This window comes from Lineus longissimus, chromosome 3 (genome assembly GCF_910592395.1).
Source record: "Lineus longissimus chromosome 3, tnLinLong1.2, whole genome shotgun sequence".
NCBI lineage: Eukaryota > Metazoa > Nemertea > Pilidiophora > Heteronemertea > Lineidae > Lineus > Lineus longissimus.
Genome location: NC_088310.1, coordinates 25,151,025 through 25,174,208, shown reverse-complemented (window position 1 = coordinate 25,174,208; position 23,184 = coordinate 25,151,025). Strand labels below are relative to the sequence as shown.

Here is a 23,184-nt window from a genome sequence, read left to right as displayed (position 1 = left end):
ACCCTGAATGTACAGTTGACAACCTTCAACAACACATTATACCAAAACTTTTCAACTGCAAAGGCTAAGAAAGGAATGACCTGAGAACAATCAGACAGGAATGAAGGTTTGCTTGGTTGTTCTTTTTGAACAGAAACTTAAGTATCAAATGCAAGACTGACGATAAATTGAGCACTTATATCAAAATCGTATCGAACTGGCATGCGGGTCAAAGATTAACCAAGTTGAGCGCAACCTTTCTAAACTGAGGATACTTTAATCATGATTCACCAAGATTATGTTGAGGGCCGTTCAGTTTCAATGATTTTCATAGTCAGGGGGTGTCTTGGATCCAATTCAACCTTTCTCGACTTCTTCCCCTTCTTTTTCACTTTGACACCAGCAGCAGCAGGTTCATCACATTTCATACTCAGACCAGCAGCAAGTGTCTGCCTACTATCATCATCAGTAGGCTGACCAGTATTTTTTCTTGACACCTTTGTACATTCTTTTAATTCATCATCCGAGAGATGTCTTCCGAGTCTTTTTGTTTTCTGACCATCAGTAGAATTACTCTCATCAGGTGTACAAGCCTTGGTCCGGTTCTTAACTCTAATGGATGACTGGTATTTATCGCCTATACCATGAAAGTGGCTTAGATGCCAATGCAATGATGCAATCTGGCGCCCTTTATATTCACAAACATGACAACCAAATGGCTTCTCACCCGTATGACGGCGCATGTGCACCTTCAATGTCTCCCGAGTTTTCAAAATCATATCACAACCTTCCCATTCACAAGCAAATGGACCAACTTCTCTCATACTGTATTTGTTTTTCTTCCTTGGTCCACCCTTCCCCCTTTTTGGGTTTTTCTTACTTCCAAGTTCTATTGTATTTTCTACCTCTGCACCATCTTGACTCTCCAAGCAACCATGATCTTCATCAGTTTCCCTGACCTTGACTTTGACTTTCTTTTGTGTCATTTTCTTAGACCCAGGCACCGGTACATTTACCTCATTTCCCTGTCCAACCACATCAACCAGTTCTGTTACAACCTCCCAAGTAGACTCATGACCCTGAGCTTCTTCAACTAGTTTCTTCACCACTTTCATTTGACCTTTTAGACTTGGTTTTTCCTTCTTCATCCGATCTTGACTACCATCATCTTCTGATTTTGCTTCCTTTTTCACCTGTTTATGACATTGACCTTCAACACTCTCAATATAATGAACAGGACTCAGTCCTTTCTGTTCTAGTTCGTCATCTTTCCCATCTGAACGTTCAATCATCTCATAACCAGACACTTCATTTTCAATATGATACCATAACTCCTGGGATTCGTCTCGACACTCCATATTGGAGATATTCCCATCACCTTCTTTGATCTTTGTTGACCCCTTCACTTTCTTCCCAGATCTTTTCCTCCTCCTACGATGATGCACAGATTTCTTTTTCCCGCCGGAGTTCCCTTTTTTATTGGCCTGAGCTCCACCTGCGCTGAGACCAGTGTGCCCAGTTATGATATGCTTCTCTAAAACTCCACCCCCTGGATACTGGTTTCCACATATGTCACACAATCCAGCCAAGCGCTGCGGAGCAAAATTGATTTCGTGAATTTTCATCATGTGCAATGCCATCAGAAAGTAGCCCTTCATTTTCTGGGCGCAGATTCCGCAAGTCAAAAGAGGCAGAAGCGCATCTATGACATCCCCAGTTTCATTCCTATACCATGGTACGTGGCTATAATCGATATCTCTACTGCCGTCTCCCCCACCATAAGGAGTTAATACAGATGAGTCACAGCTGACCATACCCTTACACCACGATGGATATTTCACTTTATTAACACTATCAGCTAACACAGGGTTATCCATCTTTCCGACGTTGATAGCCGATTGAGAACTGACAATAAAGTTGGATATACCCGATTTAACTGTCCCTCGCATATGAGAATGAACAGCGAACATGTCCCTGCTTGATCCCGAACACAGAGAATCTCCCCTGGGTTCCTGCTTAACAATCTGCTTCCTCCTAAACTTGTCGCCAACCACACATCTTGACTTTTCCAACCCTTGTCCAGAACTTCCTAGGATTGCCAACCACCTGCTCTCCTCGTAGCTCAGGTCCTGACCACCAAAAGAAGACCCCTCTCGCTTACCATCTACATGTACTTGCTTCACATCTTTCATCGGTGGTGAATTCATGTGTCTGTAGCCTTGACCTGAGGATAAAGGGAATCCTTCAGGTGAAATTTTCTGAGACTCCTCTCCAAAACCGACAGAAGACAGCAGCAACTTTTTCTCCTTCAGGTCTGGAGTAGATGCTTCGGACATCATGTGAACATCTTGCCCACCTTGTCTAAATCTGCTTGCCATTGCTGCCCATCTTTTCTCCTCATAGCTGAAGTCCAAGTCTACAGCAGGTTCCTTGAACTTCACGTTTGCCTGAGGATGAGTACTCTCAACATCATCTCTCAGGCTTGATTTTCTGTGTTCACCCTCAAATCTATTCTCCAGTTTGCACACCTCAAAACTTGGGGTATTGGTCATGTTCAGGTTATCTTCTTTCTCAACATATTTTCGTTTCTTTGGGTGCTTCCAAATGCTGGCAGCAGGTGATTCAGTATCTGCAGAAGTGAATGGCGAGGATGCCACAATAGCCTGAAGATTCTTAGCCCTTTCAACCTCTTTCACAGGAGTGATGTCTCTGTTTTCTCCATCAAGATACCTACGTTTCTTGGGGGGCTTCAGAGAGGTGTGATTATTCTTTTCCTTTGTGTAATAAGCAGACAGTTCCTCATCATCAAAAGTCTTTTTAATAGATTTGCTGGAAATCACAGTCATACCAGATTGTTCATCATTGAGGCCATCTACTGAATGAAACTGCTCAATTCCTCTCTTACATGGGCTGACCTTATCAGAATGGGATACAGACGACTTCCTTCTACTCTGACCTGCCCTTCCAACACTATGAGTAAGACTACGAGGGTGCCTTTTCGGAAGACTTAAATCCAAAGGCTCAATCTGAGCAAAGTAATTCATTTGGTATGATCCCCACCAAGGGTGATAGGGAGCACTCATGTTGTAGGTTGCTTCAAAGCCAGAGTATGGCGTGTACCCTGAATAACGAATTGGGACAGGCCGTACTGGAGCGCTTTTCCTCAAAACTGGGTTCTGACTTAAGGTTCCAAAATTAGCAGACATGTTTGAGAGCTCTTGGGAGTCAGTTTGCGATGTTCTCCATGTTTGTTCAACTGGAGGCTCAGACTCATCTGATAACACAATACAAGCAGATGACATTCCTAAACAAGATAGACTCTCAGTAGAATTACTTTCTGGATAGTAGGGCTGTGACTTCAGATTCCTGGTAGAACTGTTATCACAATAGGATGGCTGTGACTTGCGTCTGTTTGCAGAACCTCTCTTTCGATGGGAAGCCTTTGACTGCCGATGCTCAGCTGATCTGTTCTTTGTATTGGAAGCGTGCAACTTCTTCAACTTCGCACCTCGGGGAGAACTACTCTTACGATGGGAAAGCTGAGGTTTCTTCATTGCATGATCTTCAGCAGACGGCATCTCCGGATTGGACTTCAGTGACTCATCACCTACGACAGAACTACTCTCCTGACAGATAGGTGGTAAACTTCGTACTGTCTGGCTCTCAGCATAACCACTCTCAATCTCATTACATGGAACTTGTAATTTCTGATTCTTCGCAGAACTATTAATCCTCCATGATGGCTGCAACACCAGATCGTCCTGACAGGACAACTGCGACCTTTGTAACAAACGACTCTCAACAGAACTATCACCTTGACAGAATGACTGTGATTTCAGATTGGCACCAAAGCTATATTCACGACAACTCAGCAACAACCTTTGTCTCTCAGCAGAGCTGTTTTCTTGATATGTGGCGTCTATTGACTGCACTGTCGTCATCTGATCTTGATTCTTGGGAGCCAAGGGTAAGTCATGTGAAGATTGCTCAGCAACAGAAACTTCGTACAATTCAGACCCTACATCTTCATCAACAGAGAAGTTTGAGATAAAGTCCTCGAGATTTTGTATGGTATTTACAGTTGCTTTAGGGGGGCCCGGGTCTAACCTTAACTGTCTCACAACACTTGACCTTGGATTGTTGCTAGCTGGATGCACAGGATCACTTTTCGAGTCTGAACTGGAGGAGATGTCTTCATATGTATCAATGATGAGTTTTGGAAATGCATCTTCATTGGAGGCTACATCACCAGTATCAAAATCTTTCTCTTTTCTTGCAGCTTCCTTGTTGTTGGGCTCATCGCATCCTTTAACTCGGACACCTCCTAAACCGTCAACTTCCTCAAGGCAAGATTGGAACATCCAGGCACCAGCAGACGTCACCATTTCATTCAGTTTATCATGAGAAGGCGTGGAAACAGCAAGTTCGACTTTTTCACCAGAAGACAGAGAAAAGTCTGGTTCAACTTTAAAAGGTTCCTCTCCAACATCAGCCTCATCAAGACAGGTTGTGTCTTTGCAAGGTACATCTGATCCTAAGGTCCCTCCAGACCCAACAAGTTTTCCATGTCTACTCTCCATCACCAGTTTGCTTCCAACAGCTGAGTCAAACTGAGACACTTTTCCCAGGTTGTCCGTTGCACAAGATTTTAGCAGAGAAGATTCAGGCAGTTTCACGTCAGAAGTTCTAGCACCAGGAGCAGGCAAGGTAGCGGGAGGGAATCTCTTCAAGTCAGAAGTTTTACCTTCGATGACATCTGATGGCTCAATATCTACAGTGTTTATTATGTCAGCAGTTTCAGCAGGGACAACATGTGGTGGTTGAGAGTGTATAATGTTCTTATCATCTGCACCACAAGCTGCACCATATCCAGAGTTCAAGTAGGCAAGATTGGTCTGAGGAACAACATCAGCAAGATTTTCAATCTGGAAAGTTTTCATACCACCTGGAACTTCAGCAGTAATGTCAGGCCGGCCTCGATCCAATACATCAATAGGCTCAGATTTGGCAAGTTTGTTATAAAGCAAATCAGCAGTTTCACCAAGTTCGACAACAGCAGTTTTACCTAGTTTGATATCAGCAGTTTTATGCAATCTGGCATCAGCAGGATTGTCCCATAAGGTATTGGCAGTTTTACTAAGGGGAGCACCATCACATGCACCAACTACATCCGTTTGACCAGACACATTTCGATTAGATTTGGCAGTGTTATGACTAGGAGCAGATAAAGTATCAAAGGTCTTCCCAAGTACAGTTATTCCACGAGTCGGCTCAGTTTTCACTTCAGCATCATCAGCAGTTTCAGAATACAATGCAGATTCATTTTTGGTATTCATCGAACTCTGCAATGACTTTAAGTCGAGGGTATTTCCATTCTCATCAGTGCCCTTTGCGTTTTCCCAGGGGCGGCTCAACCCTGAACAAGACTCTTTTCTATCATTGGGCAAAGCAGCTGTACTAGTATTCCAAGGCAGTGTCGCACTGTTTCCAGAAGAATTTCTAACAAGTGACGATGTTAAACTTGTTGTAGTAGTTGAATCGGAACATGAGAGACTAGTACATGGGGAGTTGAGAGATGATAACGCGTTAACACAGCTGTTTCCTGAACCAGATTGAGCAGTCATTCCAGGATCATTGCCGACCTTTGGACATGCATCTTTTTGCAGTTTTGTAATTTCCTCGACCAGAAGTTTCAAAGTTTGTTCCTTTTTTGAGATTGCATCCACGTCATCAAGGTCAAATCCAGGCTCAGTACGGCACATTTTTATCACTATTTCATGAATGACATGAGAGTCCCAGACTTCAGTCTCACCAACAAACTTTATCAAATCCTGAAGCATAAAGCCACCTGCTCTACCTGGCACATCTGCCGTACCTTTTAAATTCACATCCTCCATTTCCTTCAAATATCTGCGTAGAGCCCAACGACCAGGTGACATTTCAGTATCATTCCCAATGGCCGAATAAACAGTTGGGGCATCTTGCATTTGACCAGAGATCTGAAACGGATGAGGGTTACTCGCCATAGCACTAACAGGATTAACAGGCATTTTTGAGTCAACATTAACAGTAGAAGCTTTTTGATACTGGTCAAAGTCACTAATGCTGAAATCAGAATCAGCGCTGCCAGTGGTGAGACTGCCCAGTAAATCTGGAGGGATAGCAAAGCCAACCTCCAAATCAGTTTGTCTATCTACAGAAGGTGATGCAGCTATGGGCTTACAGTACCAGGTGGATAATGCAGGTATTTGGTTTTGGGACTCAATAACAGTGGATGAGGAATGAAACTGCCCAAACCTGCTGCTCTCTTCACAGTAAACATGCGAGCTGTTACCTTTTCTATTTCCATCTCTGGAATCATAGGACACAGCACCGAACTCGGAATTCTGATCGCACCCAAAAGTACCCTTCTGCCTCAAGTTTATATTTTCATAGCTACCATAGGAATTTGCAAACAGTTCAGTGGTACTACCATGAGACCCAAAAGACATTGGATGGTGCCGAACCATACTTTCCCGGTTCCAGTATGGTACCAGGCCTGCACTGCTAACGGGCTGGACTGTTACATGTCCATAGTCGCTAGACCCACGGCCCATGCCTCCCCTTGAACTCATTGCAGAAAGATCATAGATATCTTGAATTCCTGCTTTATAATGCTGTCCAGAAAAATCGGCAAACTTGTCAGCCATGTTGAAGCTAGATGGATCCGAATACTGGTGTTCCCAAAGAGCCGACTGGAAGAACGCCTCTCCGTTGCTCTCTTGGACTCCAGCATCCATAGAAAGTTTTTGTCGGTAGCCAGTTGAATCTGGGGCACTGGATGGAAACCCTGAAGTGAAATTTTAAAGATTTGCATTGGAATAACATAATGTCTATGAAGTTCAAATTGCATTCAGTCGTCAAACCAATATCTCGTTTACAGATAACATGAGGTCACGTGCGAGTGGATGGGACCTTTTTTTATGGACTGCCTACAATGACGAATGGAGGAATGCAGAAGACGAATAACATGTAATAGTTTTCATTGACATTTACCTCTATTTGAAGCTTCCTGATGAAGCAGGGTGATACGTGCCAAGTCGTCATCCGAGGCGGAGCTGAACATGGACTCTGAACACTGAAGACTCTCATTCGACGACCCCATAGACTCCGAACAGTAAAGCTTGGCCGAGTCGTTCTCATCCGGGGAGGAAAGGATTTTAGCATTCACATCCTTAACCAAATCTTTCTCGGATGGGGATGTGTTCATTTTGGTAGTCTCCACATCAATCGATGGTTCATTCAGGTTGTAACAAATCAGTTAGTTCCAGTACTTGAAAGCCTGAAAAGTACAGTGTTATAGTAATTATCTCAACCTATCTATTATTGGAACTCCACTAATGTGTTGGTAATTTTGTACTAGATTGCCTTGCTATTTTTGTGTTTCCAGTAGAAACTCTTAAAGTAGCAGTGTGAAATAACACATTTTCGAAGACAAGTTAAAGGGAACTGGAACCGCCGAGCGATTTATTCAACTTTTCGACTTTCACCGCCCGAGAAAGTCAAACTTCCAACTTCCTATTCGAGTTCAGATTTGTAGCTCCGCCCCCAGTGCCCGAGCATACGCAGTTCAATTTGTTTATTGAGAATCATGTGAGTCATGCGATCTTTCATTCATGAGTTTTCGTAGTAAATTCCATAGTAGTGACGTCACTCAATGATTGACAGCTAGGCGCCATGTTTCATTCATGCCTCGTTCTGATCACCCGATACGCAGGAAATGAAAACGAGGTCATACGAACTGGCTTGGCGGTTTCAGTTCCCTTTAAGGCCTAGCGTGAGACAACTGGCTGAACTGAAAGTTTTCGATTTTTGGAACTTACATGATTGTATATTTTTCCAACTTAAGAATAAAACCCGACCCAATAAAACTACACACTCTATACAATATTAGCAATTTCATAATTATACTAAGCACAAAAGAGTGCATTATCACACATACCTTCACTTGAGAACAATGAACCTCTTCTCTTGACAATCATTCTTCACCCGCTTGAGCCAACTTCATGCGTCATCCATCCATCAAGATTTCTGAAAGTGGACAGAAACAAGACATAAGCAGTTCACTGTTTTTGACAACACAATACTTAAGGTTCTAGAAAAGGAAAGCAACAAGCCACAAGATAACAGAAACACTTTCAGTCGAGTTCTGACATCTGAAAACAGTGCAATCCATTTTAAAATGTAAAATTACTTTGAGTTTGACTCAAGAGAAAACTTCAAACTTTTACTGCATCTGGTTCTGTAAAAAGAACAGTAACTCTTCGCCAGTAAAAACTGAAAACATGCCTGTTTACCAAAATGCTTGGCCAAATCGCCTAATTTTCGACAGCACACAATTTCCAGAAGCATCCAACAAAACAACCTGGACTGGATTGAAAAGCTACGCATTGTCCAGGATAGGTTAGTTAAACTAAAATGAATCATTCATGCCTTGCATAGGCCTTCTGAATTAAAATCTCTGGGTGAAGGCATTCCATAATTCTGACTGACACCGCATAATTCTAGTAACAAGGTTTCAGTAAGTATATGTCCATGTCAATTCATTGAAATTAAACCTAGCCTACTACTTTTCACCATTGTCCTTGTCTAATTCTTGGTCTTTCCTGATGGTAATAGTATTAGTACCGGTAATAGTTGCATCTATTTCAATGCCCTTGGCCTAAAGAATTCCAATACCTCAGACAAAATCACAGTTGCAAATGGAGTGGTTAGCTATTCATCATCATGACTGTCAGTCATCGTTATATTTCACCCGGACAGTTTTCCTGTTCGGTAGGAAATATTCAAAAACTCTATAGTCTATCAGTCTATTGTATGCCGAGAATTACAATCATAGGCCTACAAATCCAACATGTTCATGCTGCATGTTATAACCAATATTTTGCTGCCGAGTTCTGTGTGGTAAAGACCAACAATTATGAGTCTCCTGCCAAAAAACGACATGAGGACGACCGCCAAACCGAGCCCATGATGATCTGATGATAAAAATGAAACCATCCACAGCATTGCCTTACATTATACAGGGTGACCCAGAAAGGTTTTCCCTTGCACAATAGAATTCTATTAGACTATTGTGTATCCATCGTGCGATAATTTTGGGCCACCCTGTAGGCCTGTTGTCTAGTATAACTGTACAGGATCACTTCAGTAAATTCACGATTTATCACATCATCTGATGATCAATATTCATTATTGAAACGGTGAATACAAAGAGTGATTATTAAGAGTACATAACATACACAAATCATAAATGTTGACGAAATGAAAGGGGAAGAAATCGTCACAGTTGGCGACGTTTGACAGATCTTGATCTAACCACGTGCTTGCCATGTGCTTTTAGCGTGTTCGATTACTAGCGCCGCGCCTGCGCGAGTAAGCGCCAGTGCGTTCTTTTTGATACTGGCGCCTCATCTCGCGCCAGGTCGAAGTGCGAGAGCGACCCCGCGAACGGGTTCACGTGGCCATTGAGAAAAGATGGCAAACGATCCCAAAATGCCGGCTTTGCGAAATACACGAAATATGTTTATTGCATCAGACTGCCCTTTTTTGCCCAAAATAGAATAGCTTTTGGAGAAGAAATTGATATCTAGATGTGAAAAAATTGTTCAATAATGTTAGTGAGTCGTTTTTGTAGTTAACGCACATCCGGTAGTGTGTCTGGTCATTCTTTTTTACCCTACTTCACCATATAAAGTTACTCGGGCCTGGCCAATCTCCCGGTCTTCCGGCCGACAAGCAGAGGCGAAGCTGACATCCAACGACGGAACCCTAGCGGCAAATCGAAGAACCAGAACCAATATTTATCGAGGAGGGGGGAGGTCAGTGCTAGCTCTGGCCGATGGTGTATTGGGGAACAATTGACCACCTCTTGATTGGCATTGGGCAGTGTGAAGAAAATAATGGCACCAAAGGCCTTAAAGGACTGATTGTGACATTGTCTTCAGTAGCATAGCTTTGTCCTTCTGTTAGGGATGCGATCAACAGCAAACATGGTCTTGAAACTATGAGGAGTAGGAGAATAGTTTTTTTGAGTAAAAGTGATGTCCCAATTTTACCATCATCAGCATGGTGAAATATTTCACCGTCCCAATTCACCTTGATGAAGTCCTGTCAGTTTACCATGGTGAATTGTGGATAACAGGTGAAAAAGAGACACATTTTTCCTGAGGGAGGGGATTGGGATGTAACAAATCATGTGTGCCCAGCTAGGAGATGAATGGACATGGATCACCTCATCAGCTTGATGAAAGATCACCACTTGGAAAGGGGGGGGGGATTTCAAAATATTTAGCTCAGAATGTACATGACAATCATATATGGTTGACATTACTTGATGGGAAAGGAGGTACTCTCACCAGCATAACAATGGAGGGAATTGAGAAACTAAGATTTTACATAAATTAAAAGGTTTATTCCATTTCCAGCCTGCTATTTTTTTAACTCATAGGAATGAAGCCAATAAAACAGAAATGCTGACTTTGCAGACACAAGAAAAAAAAAGAATTACAGAACATTGTTGGGCTGCTACCATATCAACTGTATCTGGTTACTTGGTACTGTCGAGGAAAATGTAGGCTTCATGAATGTGTCTTGTGGAAAAAGCTCATTGTTTAAAGACATCAAATTTCTCTACAGATAAAAGCACCTACTACAACTACACACAAGTGCATGTACATGCATCGCCCTATCCTAATTACTCAGCGCATTACAAGTTCATCATTTACAATACAATCTGGCCTCAGTGGCTCCTGCCTACAGTCTCCCTTCAATATGAGATCATGATATGTACACTACTCTTCTTTATTTATATAGAAACTAATGATCAATTGATTCCAACTCAAATCTTCTGCCAAAGTGCCTCAGGTTTTAGCTCAATTCTCTTGGTCTCAATTTATAGTATCGGAACCACGACAATAAACCATATACCGTTAATATCAAAATCATCCCAATTTAGAATTACACAATTGTACAATGAGAATAATACAACATGTATAACACAATAAAATGCTACACTTTCCATGTATCGTAAATCAGATAACATCAAATTCTATGAGTAACCACACTCAATTGGTCACATACATGTATTGGCTTCAGGACCCACTTGAATAATCGTACCATCTTTGCCAAAGAAGAAAGAATTCCTGAGAAACTGTTGGATGAAAACCTTCCTACCCCAATCTTTGGAAAAGTAGTAGGTAAATACAATTTTTTCACATTAAGATCATGTTATTTCTCTTTTTATAAGACTGATGTTAGCATTTTCTGACCAAAAATAGTTCTCAGTCACAAGTCCACTCTTGGCCATGTTGAGTGGAAAACCTATTTTGGCCACATATTACACTTCTCAAAACAATCCATTGCAGCTAAAGTTTCTGACCTGTCTGGTCAAATGCTTTCAAAATCCTCCACAATACCATCTGCTATTTGAAACTATGTACTGATCACCAGATCGAACATCTCAATCTCACTAAACTCATGGTTGATCTTGGATGCCCATTGATTGATATGCTGAAATAAACAAAAGAAAGCTGTAGGAGATTCTCAGTGTGCAAAGCACTGTCAGACAGGCAACATTGTCACCAATTTGAGTAAAATTTACTGACTGATTACATGTACATGTAGAGCTTCAGCTAGGGAGAAAGAACCCACCATTAGCCACAGGTTTCCAGCTTTGATGGGGCTATTTGCTTGTTCTAGCACAGGCGCTAATTTAATAGGTAGCTAAAGAAAACTGAAAATACCTGGTCATCTCCTTTCCCAGTCTTTGTTTGTTTAGAGGTACGAGGAGGCTTTGTCATTAACTTCTTTGCTTGGCTGCTTTTCAGCTTTCGGATTGGGTTTGTGTGGCGAGAGCTTTGGTGAGTTGATATCTTTGGCTCATCCCATTGAAATAAGCTCGGACACGATTCTTCCGTGGAACTTTGGGCTGGAAGTAAACAGAAGAGAAAATAAGTGTTTGCTGTAAACTTATGCTGCATGCTTGCTATTATCCATATTAATCTGGATCACACCTGAACACAAAGTAAGTCGAGTTTACGAAGAATTTATTGTACTTATGTACAAAACTTAACAACAACAAAACAAGGCTGGCATACTTGCAAAAATGAAATAAAACACCTATTCCTTAGACCAAGTCTGAGACCAATTTGTGCTTGAAAATTCTCAAAAAATTACCTCTTAAAGCAAATATGTCATCTTCCTTATTGGGACTTGTCTGGGACACATTTGAATCTTGAAATGACATTGCGATTCCTGAGTCCATCGACGTCAGCATCGATCCCAATGACCTGTCAATTTGAGTTGAGGATAGAGAAGCAGAAGTATCTTTCAAAGGTTTTGTTTTTCTTTTCTTTTTCAACTGTTTACTTGCAGTTGGTGATCTGTTACATTTTACTTCACATTTGATGGGTTTCACAAGCCTTTTGCTTGCTCTCCTTGGTGCTGTGCTGGAGGACATGGCACGAGTTTCAGCCCTTGGAACAACTTTAATACAACTAGTCTCATGGGTCAGAGGAGGCGACGACATCAGCGATGATAAGACAGAACTCCTCTTTGACCTCCGGAGAACAGGTCTTTCGGGTTTCTTTGACTCCATACACCTTGATTGCAATCTTCTACCAGGTTTCAGTTCCGGTGAACCGAGATCTGTTGGGGAGATTGATCGACCTGTCATCATGTAGTCCATTGATGAGATTTTTCGAACTGGGGATACTTCAGGCTCTGGTGTCATGATGGAATCGAACCCAAAGCAACCATCACTGGAGGCAGAATCGACAACAGGCTTACTCTCAGCAGGGGTAGATGTTTCTTTAATTGAAGTGAACCGCATCATTTTGAATGTATCTGGCTCAGTTATGGCACCAACATGGCCAATTGGTGAAATGAACAGGCTGCTTCCTTTGCTCTCGTTAGAACCAGCATTACTCTGGAATGGACTATCGAAATCCATGTTTTCAACATCCTTTAGACAGAAAGTAACAACTGATGGACGAGCTTTCTTACTTTCGACTGGCTTGTCTGATAATATGTTCACTGAGTTCTCAGAGTCAGAAATACCCAATGCTGAGAATTTTCGCTTTAGCTTCTGATCATTTTCAGTGTCCATTTTGTTTTGCTTTTTCCCTTTGGCATTCCCTTTCTTCTTTGGCTGCTTTTTGGGTTTTTTGTTTTTTTTCTTGGTTGGCGACAAGCAAAGCGTGAAGTTGTTCTCTGCTGCTTCGAAGTCGTACTGACCACTCTCAGCTGTGCTGTTCTCTGTATCAGCTTCACATCCTGATGATTCTCTTGTCTGGCAAGAAAACATACAACACTGGTTATTCATGAGGTACACCAATAATGAATATTTTCGCAATTTGCATATTTTGTGCACACGTTTTCCGCCATCGTTATTGTTGTTCATTTTCGGGCATATTTCCAATTCATTATCACATTAAATTCCTTGATTGATGAACATTCAATTCAGATGCGTGATTGTACTCAATTTATCTTTCCTTTAGCTAAAAAGCCTTCTAATACAAGATCTGGATTTTCTAAGTTTTACCATATCTGCATTACCATCACCCGCATCATGTCCAGAGAGCTTACCAGATATTGTTGCGATAACTTGTTTATTGCCATCTTTGTCTTTGAGAATCCGGTGTCCTTCTCATCTTTACCCACATTTTTTCCAAGTGATCCTTCCTCGGCTCCCGACATTTCAGAACTCGATGATGTGGCTGTGCCTACAAAAAAATTTCATTCAATGAGTGAATGACACCTTGATGAACTTAAATATTAATCGTATCGTATGGACTATGGTAGACCTATGCCTATGCAATAGACAAATTTGAAGAACGCCAAAACAAATCAAATGCACACACTCAGAACACGTCAGAAGCCCCAAGCCGACTTCGGACAATGCCAGAGACACGGTGAAACGCACGACTCAGAACAGAACAGACTTCTTCGAATTTGTCCGTCATGAATTCCGATGTACCGGTAGAGGGTTTATTGTGGCATATGCTCATCCATCTGACATTCTGAACTAAAGAACAAACAATGCAATGGTCACTGGACAGACACGGTCTAAACATCATGTGAATGATGAAGGACGTGTACTTGATTGAATTTGATGCATCAACATAGCCGTACACATCATCATCATGCACTGTAGGCCTACGTAGTGTAGTTTATGTAGTGTAATCAACACAAAATCGCACCCTTCATAGCACACAAAGTCATATAACAAGATTTACCATATCTATATCTACTGTTTTGTGTCGTTTTTGTTCTCCTTTTTGGCTTCATTCTTCAAACAAACCGTGATTTTTATTGTCCGATAAAGTTCAGTTCCAAACTGCGCGCTTTAACTCGAAATACGCATGCGCAGTAAAAGCGACTATGATTGTGCTCTTGGGCAAGGGGTAGGTGTAAACTGTAGACGAAAGTGTAGACGAAAGTATAGACGAAAGTGTGGACGAAAGTGTGGACAGCGGCCCTCTAAGTTTGGTGGGCTGGCATTTCTTTGTCTTTCAATATATTTAAAAGAAATTGCAGTATATTATGCATTATAATCTTTTTAATGGGTCAGCGAAAGAAAAAAAGAAAAAAATTATTTTGATGGGTGATTTTGATCAATGAGTGGACGGGCTTTTTTGAAGGTTTTCGAAGTGGCCTTAGACTTTGTGGATGGGGAAATGCGAGGTCTAGTGTCCAAATGTGGACTAATTATCAAAGAATTTGTTGAAACTGGGATATTTCTAACTAGTCCAAATAATATTCTTTCACAAAAACTATTTATTTATTTGAATGACAATGACAATATCATTCAGTTGTAGGCAAAAATAGTTATGAATCCATCATTGCTCTGATTACTGAAATAATTTGCGATCACATTGAATGGTTTATTTCCAGCTTGAATCCATAGATCCATCCCTCAGATGACCACATAACTTGAGTTCCCATTGAATGACTTATCACCAACTGAATCCACATCCCTCAGATGACCACATTCACTTGAGCTCCCATTGAATGGTTCATCATCAGTATGAATCCACATCCCTCAGACGACCACATTAACTTTAGTTCCCATTGAATGGTTCATCACCAGTATGAATCCACATCCCTCAGACAACCACATTAACTTAGGTTCCCATTGAATGGTTCATCACCAGTATTAATCCACATCCCTCAGATGACCACATTAGTTCCCATTGAATGGTTCATCACCAGTATGAATCCACATCCCTCAGACAACCACATTAACTTTAGTTCCCATTGAATGGTTCATAATCAGTATGAATCCACATCCCTCAGACAACCACATTAACTTGAGTTCCCATTGAATGACTTATCACCAGTATGAATCCACATCTCTCAGACGACCACATTAACTTTAGTTCCCATTGAATGGTTCATCATCAGTATGAATCCACATCCCTCAGACAACCACATTAACTTAGGTTCCCATTGAATGGTTCATCACCAGTATTAATCCACATCCCTCAGATGACCACATTAGTTCCCATTGAAGTGTTCATCACCAGTATGAATCCACATCCCTCAGACAACCACATTAACTTTAGTTCCCATTGAATGGTTCATAATCAGTATGAATCCACATCCCTCAGACGACCACATTAACTTTAGTTCCCATTGAATGGTTCATCACCAGTATGAATCCACATCCCTCAGATGACCACATTAATTTGAGTTCCTATTGAATGGTTCATCATCAGTATGAATCCACATCCCTCAGACGACCACATTAACTTTAGTTCCCATTGAATGGTTCATCGCCGGTAAGAATCCACATCCCTCAGATGACCACATTAACTTGAGTTCCCATTGCATTGAATTGTTTATCATGTTTGTTTTATATGACATTTGGGTGTAATTTGGTCTCCGAAGTTGATGTTAGGCTGCTTGTAGGGGGATTTCTGCCCAGGCATCATGCTGGAGCATTTTTTACATGCGAGATGGGTCATAGGAGATGTTGATGCTAAAAGATGAATTGGAACTTAGCCAGGTGAACCATGGGGATGAAGAATATCCTGGGGACAAAGCTGACCCATGTTACAACAGGAGTAGCAGGTCACGACAGCTTTTAGACTTGTGACCTGTGCTACGACAAGAACAAAAGTTTAAATCAATTAGGAGCTCATAAATCTCGTGGCCGAATCAGTCCTGGCTGCTCCATCGTGTTGACAACATAATGTGAGAGATGAGGCAGTCACAGCCAGGCCAAATCAGTCCTGGCTGCTCCACCGTGTTGACAATATGGTGAGAGAGATGAGACAGTCACAGCCAGTCCAAATCAGTCTTTGTAGCTCCACCGTGTTGGCAACACGATGAGAGAGATGAGACAGTCACAGCCAGGCCATATCAGTCTTGTTGGCTGCTTTGCCAAGTTTTCAACATGATGAGCGAGATGAGAAGGTCACAGCCAATCCAAATCACTCTTTGCAGCTCCACCGTGTTGGCAACATGATGAGGGAGATGAGACAGTCACAGCCAGGCCACATCAGTCTTGTTGGCTGCTCTGCCAAGTTGTCAACATGGTGACTGTGAGAGAGATGAGACAGTCACAGCCAGGCTGAATCAGTCCTGGCAGCTCCATCACCGTGTTGACAGCATGATGAGAGAGATGAGACAGTTAGGCCACATCAGTCTTGGCTGCTTTGTCAAGTTGTCAACATGGTGAGACTGAGAGATATGAGACGGTCACAGCCAGGCCCAAACAGTCCTGGCTGCTCCACCACCGTGTTGACAACATGATGAGAGAGATGAGAGTGAGACAGCCACAACCAGGCCACATCAGTCCAGTCACACTTTCGTCCACAGTTTACACCTACCCGCTTTTTGAGCATTTTATCATAGGTCCTTTTTGCCAAGTCACTTATTATTGTCTTTGAACAATTATCTGCCAGACTGGTCCACAGGCCGAAGGGTATGGTCTTCGGCAAGTAACTTTTCCGATTGATCCTTTAGAGTGTGGTCTCCTACAAGTCACTTGTTAATCTGATAGTAATTGGCCCCGAGAGATTAGATCAGATAATACACTTGCATGTCCAATTGTTAGGTCCCTAGAAATGGTATCGTGGATGTCACATGTCTATAAACTCTATGTGACTGACTGGTTCAAAGACATGGGTTGAAAAGATAATTATTCATAAAGGAAAGAACAAAAATCAACACATTTTTGTTGATATAAAATGTATATTTATAAAAGTGACTTTTTGTACAGAAACAATGGCAGTATTTTTTTAAGAATGTGAATCATAAATTTTGCCTTTGTCCCAGGGACTGGCACTCTACCTGGATATTCAGACGGAAGTACTGGACAATTAACACTATTATCAAAGGAATTTCGTTCAACTTGAGTTTCAGTGGTCCTTTCTGCCATCTTCTATCATTACTGGTAAGAACTGTGACACAAAACACTACAGCTGGCTAGAAAAGCATTTAAGTTTATTCATTCTTTCTGAAAGTCGGAACACTAATGCTTGTGAAACTTAGCAAAACAGTTGACCAAAGTGAAATTTCGACTCAAATTCATTTTGATTGGTGTTTCTGAATGTTGACAAAACAACTGGTCTTGAACAGCACAGTCAGTGAAACATTCTTCAAGTAAACAACACTTCTGGTAATAACTCTATGAGAGGGCACTGATGATAAAATCTTTTCTACTGAAGTAGACATCCCATCCAATCATGACTCTGATGTGAGACTTCACACAGTTGACCAGAGAAATATTTTCACTGAAATGCAGCTCCTTCCTGAAAGTTGGCGAACACACTGCATCAATGGATGAGTGATTGCCAGAGTTCATGTTTTACTCAAGAGTTTCATAATCATACATCATCCTTTCTGAAGTTGGACAGCGCATCTGGTCACGACTTGGCAGTTTCCTCCTCTCCTTGTACAGTATTCTCCTGATCCGTCCCCTCCTCCTCTTCCTCCTCTTCCTCTTCCTCCTCCTGCTCTTCCTTTTCCTCCTGCTGCTTTTTCCATTTCTTGGCCATCGCCAGGAGTTTGAGGTTCGGTTGAGCAGCCTCATCATCAGGAAAGATATAGTCGAAGTATTCTTCCCAACCGGCATCAGACTGAAACAAAATGTGGTTGAGGTTAAGTGACTAAATCCATTTTAGAAATACACCACATGGCAATTCAAGTTTTTTTCCTCTGATCTTAGTCAGTATTTCTGCACCTTCTGGATGAAAGTTAAAAATGACCACATACTCAATAGATCTAAAATGCTTGGTTCATATTTATCGACATTAATTGCCCTAGGACTCACCCCATCATCTTTCTCTATCTTCCTCCTCTTCTTCACCTTATTTGGCATGAGGCCATCCACCCTGACCTTACTTCCTTCATCGCCATATTCATACTGAAACACAAACGAATATCAGAAATATACAACAGTACAAACCACAACTGGCCTTTAGGGTTGATATACGCATACTTTTGGTTGACCTTGTTCTTTTCACATATTGGCATCCCCTCACAAACATGGTCTAGAACATGACTCCACCCTTATGGATGTTTATGAAGAAAATGGAGTAATGTAGCGAGTAAATGAGTGAAATAGCCTGACAGTTAGCATGCAAATTAAAGACTCCCACCTCAAATTCTTTCCATGCCTCGAGTAACATAAGCCTCTCCTCCTTCTCTCCCTGCGTTTTTAATGTTCTGTTCGCCTCCTGGTATATTTTGCGTGAATTTTCAATGCAATCCTCTGCTCCGGTTGAGAGTTCAAATTGGCCGAAACTGACCCAAACCTGAAATTTCAAGTGGATGAAATATGCACACTCTTCTCTTCATGGCAATTGCTGACAGAAAAAAATTCGAAATGAAAAAGCACCATTGGCCGACAAACATACACCCTGATGCAGTCGAGCTCCAACTGAGAGTGCCTGTGGGAGGGGGAGAGAGTCTCTCAATAGATAGTCGGGCAGAGGGAGTCCATTAGCTTTGGTGAGTTGATTCAAAAGGACCTTCTTCTGCATTCATACTTTGACAGTTACTTTGCATAACTTAATACGAATTGGGAGTGTTCCTCCATTTACACACCTTGACATGATGAGTCCTGTCAAGTAATCTTCTGTAGAGGGCTCTCGTTCTGTCATGTTCCTCCAACTCGACTTCAAAATCGATGAACGCCTTCCACAGCACTTCTGGCATGTCTAGCTTGGGCTGGTTAATGGCTAGTTCATAGATGCTCCTTGCTCGGTCGGAATCACCAAGAATCATCTCAAGCTCTGCAAACTGAAAAACAAAGCAAATGACATCAGATCTCGGGGTACCATCTTACCAATTTACTTGTACAAGTTGGTTATGAGTTATTACCATATTGCAATTGGCCAAAGATAACCTTTCGAAACTCCATTGCAAGCATATTCTCAGCACTGTCAACAGACCTACTTCATGAAGTTCCATTTACAGATACAGTAACACGAAAACTTGGTGAGTAACAGTGAACTTTTTTAAAACAATATTTACCTTCATCCATGTGGTGCAATTCTCTGGTCCAAAAATCACAAATTTTTCGTAGAGGATCCGACATCGATCAAACTCTCGGAGCTGAATCTCCATGTCAATGTAACCTCTGAACAGCTTGTCCTTAGGACATTTTCCGATGGAGGCACCCTGAAAAATATTGACAAATCATCGCATACGATCATCGCACAAGGTCAAAATCCCAGATGATCCTTTATTGCATTAAGTGAATACAGGCTGCTATAATTATGTACGCTTACAAAGATAATGGAAAATAGCTACCCATTTTCCACATTACTTGCCGACTTACCAAAATTTTCCGAGCTTTTGTAAGATTTTTGTGTCGCACTTCAAAGTGAGCATACTGCAACCAGATTTTGGCGAACGTGAATTTTTTGTGTGGAATAAGTTCTACGCATGCTTGGTAAACTTGACGTGTTCTTTCTTCATCCTCCATCTCTAACTCTTCATAGAGGGCGTAATTGATCCACAAGTAGATGTAGCGCCGCCAGTGTCGTTTTTCCTGAAAGTATTGAGAAGGTATGAGAACAGATTCCTCGACAGCAGTATACCATTGCAGTTTTGCTGTTCAATTTAAAAATCCAGGGATTTCAGCCCTCAACCCGTACTAAATGCACAAACTTTATCCAACAACCCATTACTTTACCTTGACTGGTGGCACATTAGCGATAGCCCTCTCATAAACTTCTCGCACTTGTTCAGGATCGCCATCGTTTTCCATCAGGCGGATGTAATCAAACCAGGCATCGTAGTTGTTGGGATTGGCTTTCACCTCCTGAAAGTTAAAATATATGTTTCATGGCTTATTGCGTTTCGTTCAACATTTGCTAAGAAGACATGTGAGCTTTTTTGCAACTATGGCCAGCTTTTTAATTTGGGATACTGGCCTAATAGTTTAATCTTCACAAGACATGCGACTGTCAAGAGAAAGGAATTCATACTCAGTTTGCGGTCTTTACTTGTCCTGGCAGTATCCAGGTACAAGGAGTTACTCATCTCTTCTCTCTCTTGTTAGCTTCTTTGCAAAAGGAATAAACCTCAAGCTAGGTGTTATCCTACATGTACCTACCTCTTCATACTGGAACTTGCGCTTGCTGACAATGACATCCTCAATTCCTGCTCTGTCACCATACTTCTTCTCATGAATGGTATAACTCTTGTAAATCTCTTGACACTTCTCCTTGGGCAAGTGGTCAAGAGCGTACTTGTAGATTGTCCGCGTCCTGTCGTGCTAAAATAGAAGCAAATTGGTTGTGATTCATACTAAAATGTCCAAGTTTGGAATCATGAAGACCACATGTCAAACCAAGACCACTCCCACAGGAATGTCTGTGATTGGAAAGTCAGGGATCCTTGGTGTATTAATAAGAATCATTAGAAACTGCAGTGGATGCACCTTAGACTGTAGCAGAAGTTGTTCCTGAAGAAAATTGGAAGAGGAAGGGCAAGATTGTTACCTCTTTCTGTGCTTCTTCAAATCTGGCAAACGCAATCAGAAGTTTCTCATCCATGTTGTCCTCCCCAAAGAATTCCACAGCTCTCTCATAAATCATTCTGGCACTGTTGACGTAGTTGTGTTTTTCCTCAAACTTGGCATATTTGATCCAATTCTTCACCTCCGGATGAACAAGGACAAACCGTTCGTAGATATCACGGGCTCTGTCAAGCTCCTTGTATCGCAGCTCAAAGTTGATATAGGAATGCCAGGCCTGCTCCTCTGGTTCCCATTCCATCCAGCGTTCAAAGACCTGTCTTCCTCCTGCAATTTGGATAAAAGGAAACTACAGTTTTGATGTGATAATGATATTGGTCTTTGAGGACTTAGGCTGCGACCAGGACTGAGTGAGTAGGTGTACAAGGAATGTAGTACTATGATATTTGCTTTCTTGAATGTTGCGACAACCACAATGGAATCGACCATAGGATGCTCTCAGTCTTTTTGAAGGTAGAGACAACTTCCGTCGAAATGACACCATGTTTTAAGGATGTTGACAACTCTCATACTATACTGATAGTTATGGACCAAATACAGCACAGTAAGTGAGTTTGTCCTGAATGCTGATTTCCAATAATCTGTCTCACTTGGAAGGTGGTCACAACTCTCACTAACCTTACTTACAGGACGATACGAGTCTGTCTTCAAGGTTGTGACAATTCTAACTAACCAGACTACAGCATGCTGTCAATTAGTCTGATGGTTGCGACAATTCTTGTCTTAATTTACCTGCAAGATTTCCAAGCATTTCTTCCATGTATGTGTACTTGTACCAGAACTGGTTCGCCCTGGGGAGTATAGTGACTGCTCGATCCCAGATGTTCCTGGCATGATTCACCTGCCGAGCCTTCATCTCCATCTCAGCATACTTGAGCCAGATGGTGATGTTCCGGTGGTCCACATCAAGGGCTCTTTCATAAACAGATCTTGCCCTCTGGACTTCCTTTTGACTTTCCTCCCAACCAGCATATTTGATCCAGTTGGTCATCAGACCCCGATTCTTTCTAAGACTGTCCTCATAAGCCTGTAACAAATACTCATATTGTAATGTCATGCTGCAATGAATGTCTAACTATTTGTATTGAAGGGAATATTCACTTTTGCCCAACCTCTTCGAAAGTCATTGTGGGAGGAAGCCACACTGACTCTGTTGTGAATTGTCACTACCTAAACATACCTAACAAATTACTGAATTTGACAGCAACAGTATGATGGACTTATTCGGAGTTAGCTTTTAGTCCACTACATTTTTCTATGTGTTCACGTCATCAGGTGAACTCGGATGGTTCTGCAAATATACTTAAAAACGTAGGTCCCTACTCTTCAAAATGTTACATAGTTTTCAAAACACACCTTTCGTTTCCTTAAACGATATGCAGCCAGTTCATCTGGATCAGATATTTTCTGCTTTGGAGGAGGAGGTACCATCTCTAGTTCTCTTTCTTTGGCTTCTCTCAAGAGCTGCTCCGCTGTGATTTGCACAGGGGCAGGCATCTTGTTCTTCACCTATATGAAAAAGAAGCATGATCAGTGAAAAGAAAATAGACATCAACATCTCTTGTCACAATATCGTCGTGACCACGATACTGGCTGCTGGACAGAAACATTAAATGAGACCTTGGTTTTTGCAGCAGGGTGGCTTTGTTGATGTGTCGACGTTTGTCGTTACGTCATCTCGGTGCAGCTGAAGTGTCATCATTTCATATTTCGTCAGTTCAAACATCACTACCAGTATCAGTGTATAACAATAAAATAAATACAACCGTTTGAAGTTACACTGTACACTACAGTACACTACAAAATGTACAAGAAATTTATGTCTCAAAACACATGACTTAAATCATCGTCATAAAGATGTTGGCAGATATTTGGAAGTTTTTTACGCCTTTTTTACCTTTGCCACTTTCGGCATTTTGTTCTTTCGGCCTTCATCCATCTCATCCATGTCCATTTTGATGGTTTTGTGCACTCAAAATCTGAAAAAAGAAAATTTCACGTTTTGGTCGAATGTACTAAAGAATTAAGTTTGAATCAAAATATTAAAGTCAAAATGGCCTAGTTGAATAAATGTACATGATGATGATTACTTCAATACATTATTTGATAGTTTTTAACATTATTGCTAGTTATGGTTCAATATTTTTATATTCACTTTAGCTGATTTTTTT

At 41.5% G+C, this 23,184-nt stretch overlaps 2 protein-coding genes and 1 long non-coding RNA gene across 3 annotated transcripts; all 3 read right to left on the bottom strand.

Moving 5' to 3' along the window:
* Nucleotides 1-6,153: 6,153 nt before the first annotated feature.
* On the bottom strand, nt 6,154-9,352 carry LOC135484351 (uncharacterized). Its single transcript, XR_010446445.1, has 4 exons — nt 9,261-9,352; nt 7,961-8,049; nt 7,015-7,300; nt 6,154-6,808 (listed from the first exon to the last, which is right to left on the bottom strand). It is a non-coding gene; the product is annotated as an uncharacterized LOC135484351 (long non-coding RNA).
* Nucleotides 9,353-10,438: 1,086 nt separating this feature from the next.
* Nucleotides 10,439-14,357, bottom strand: LOC135485176 (uncharacterized). The gene is made up of 5 exons (XM_064766972.1): nt 14,256-14,357; nt 13,606-13,742; nt 12,196-13,309; nt 11,763-11,947; nt 10,439-11,529 (listed from the first exon to the last, which is right to left on the bottom strand). The coding sequence occupies exons 1-5, from the start codon at nt 14,305-14,307 to the stop codon at nt 11,452-11,454; spliced, it is 1,566 nt and encodes a 521-aa protein (XP_064623042.1). The 5' UTR covers nt 14,308-14,357; the 3' UTR covers nt 10,439-11,451.
* Nucleotides 14,358-17,208: 2,851 nt separating this feature from the next.
* On the bottom strand, nt 17,209-23,013 carry LOC135485175 (crooked neck-like protein 1). The gene is made up of 12 exons (XM_064766971.1): nt 22,911-23,013; nt 22,370-22,522; nt 21,746-22,040; nt 20,979-21,280; nt 20,591-20,752; nt 20,168-20,296; nt 19,811-20,023; nt 19,504-19,650; nt 19,075-19,269; nt 18,627-18,782; nt 18,299-18,391; nt 17,209-18,104 (listed from the first exon to the last, which is right to left on the bottom strand). Exons 1-12 carry the CDS (start codon nt 22,965-22,967, stop codon nt 17,892-17,894), a joined length of 2,115 nt encoding a protein of 704 aa, XP_064623041.1. The 5' UTR covers nt 22,968-23,013; the 3' UTR covers nt 17,209-17,891.
* Nucleotides 23,014-23,184: the final 171 nt, after the last annotated feature.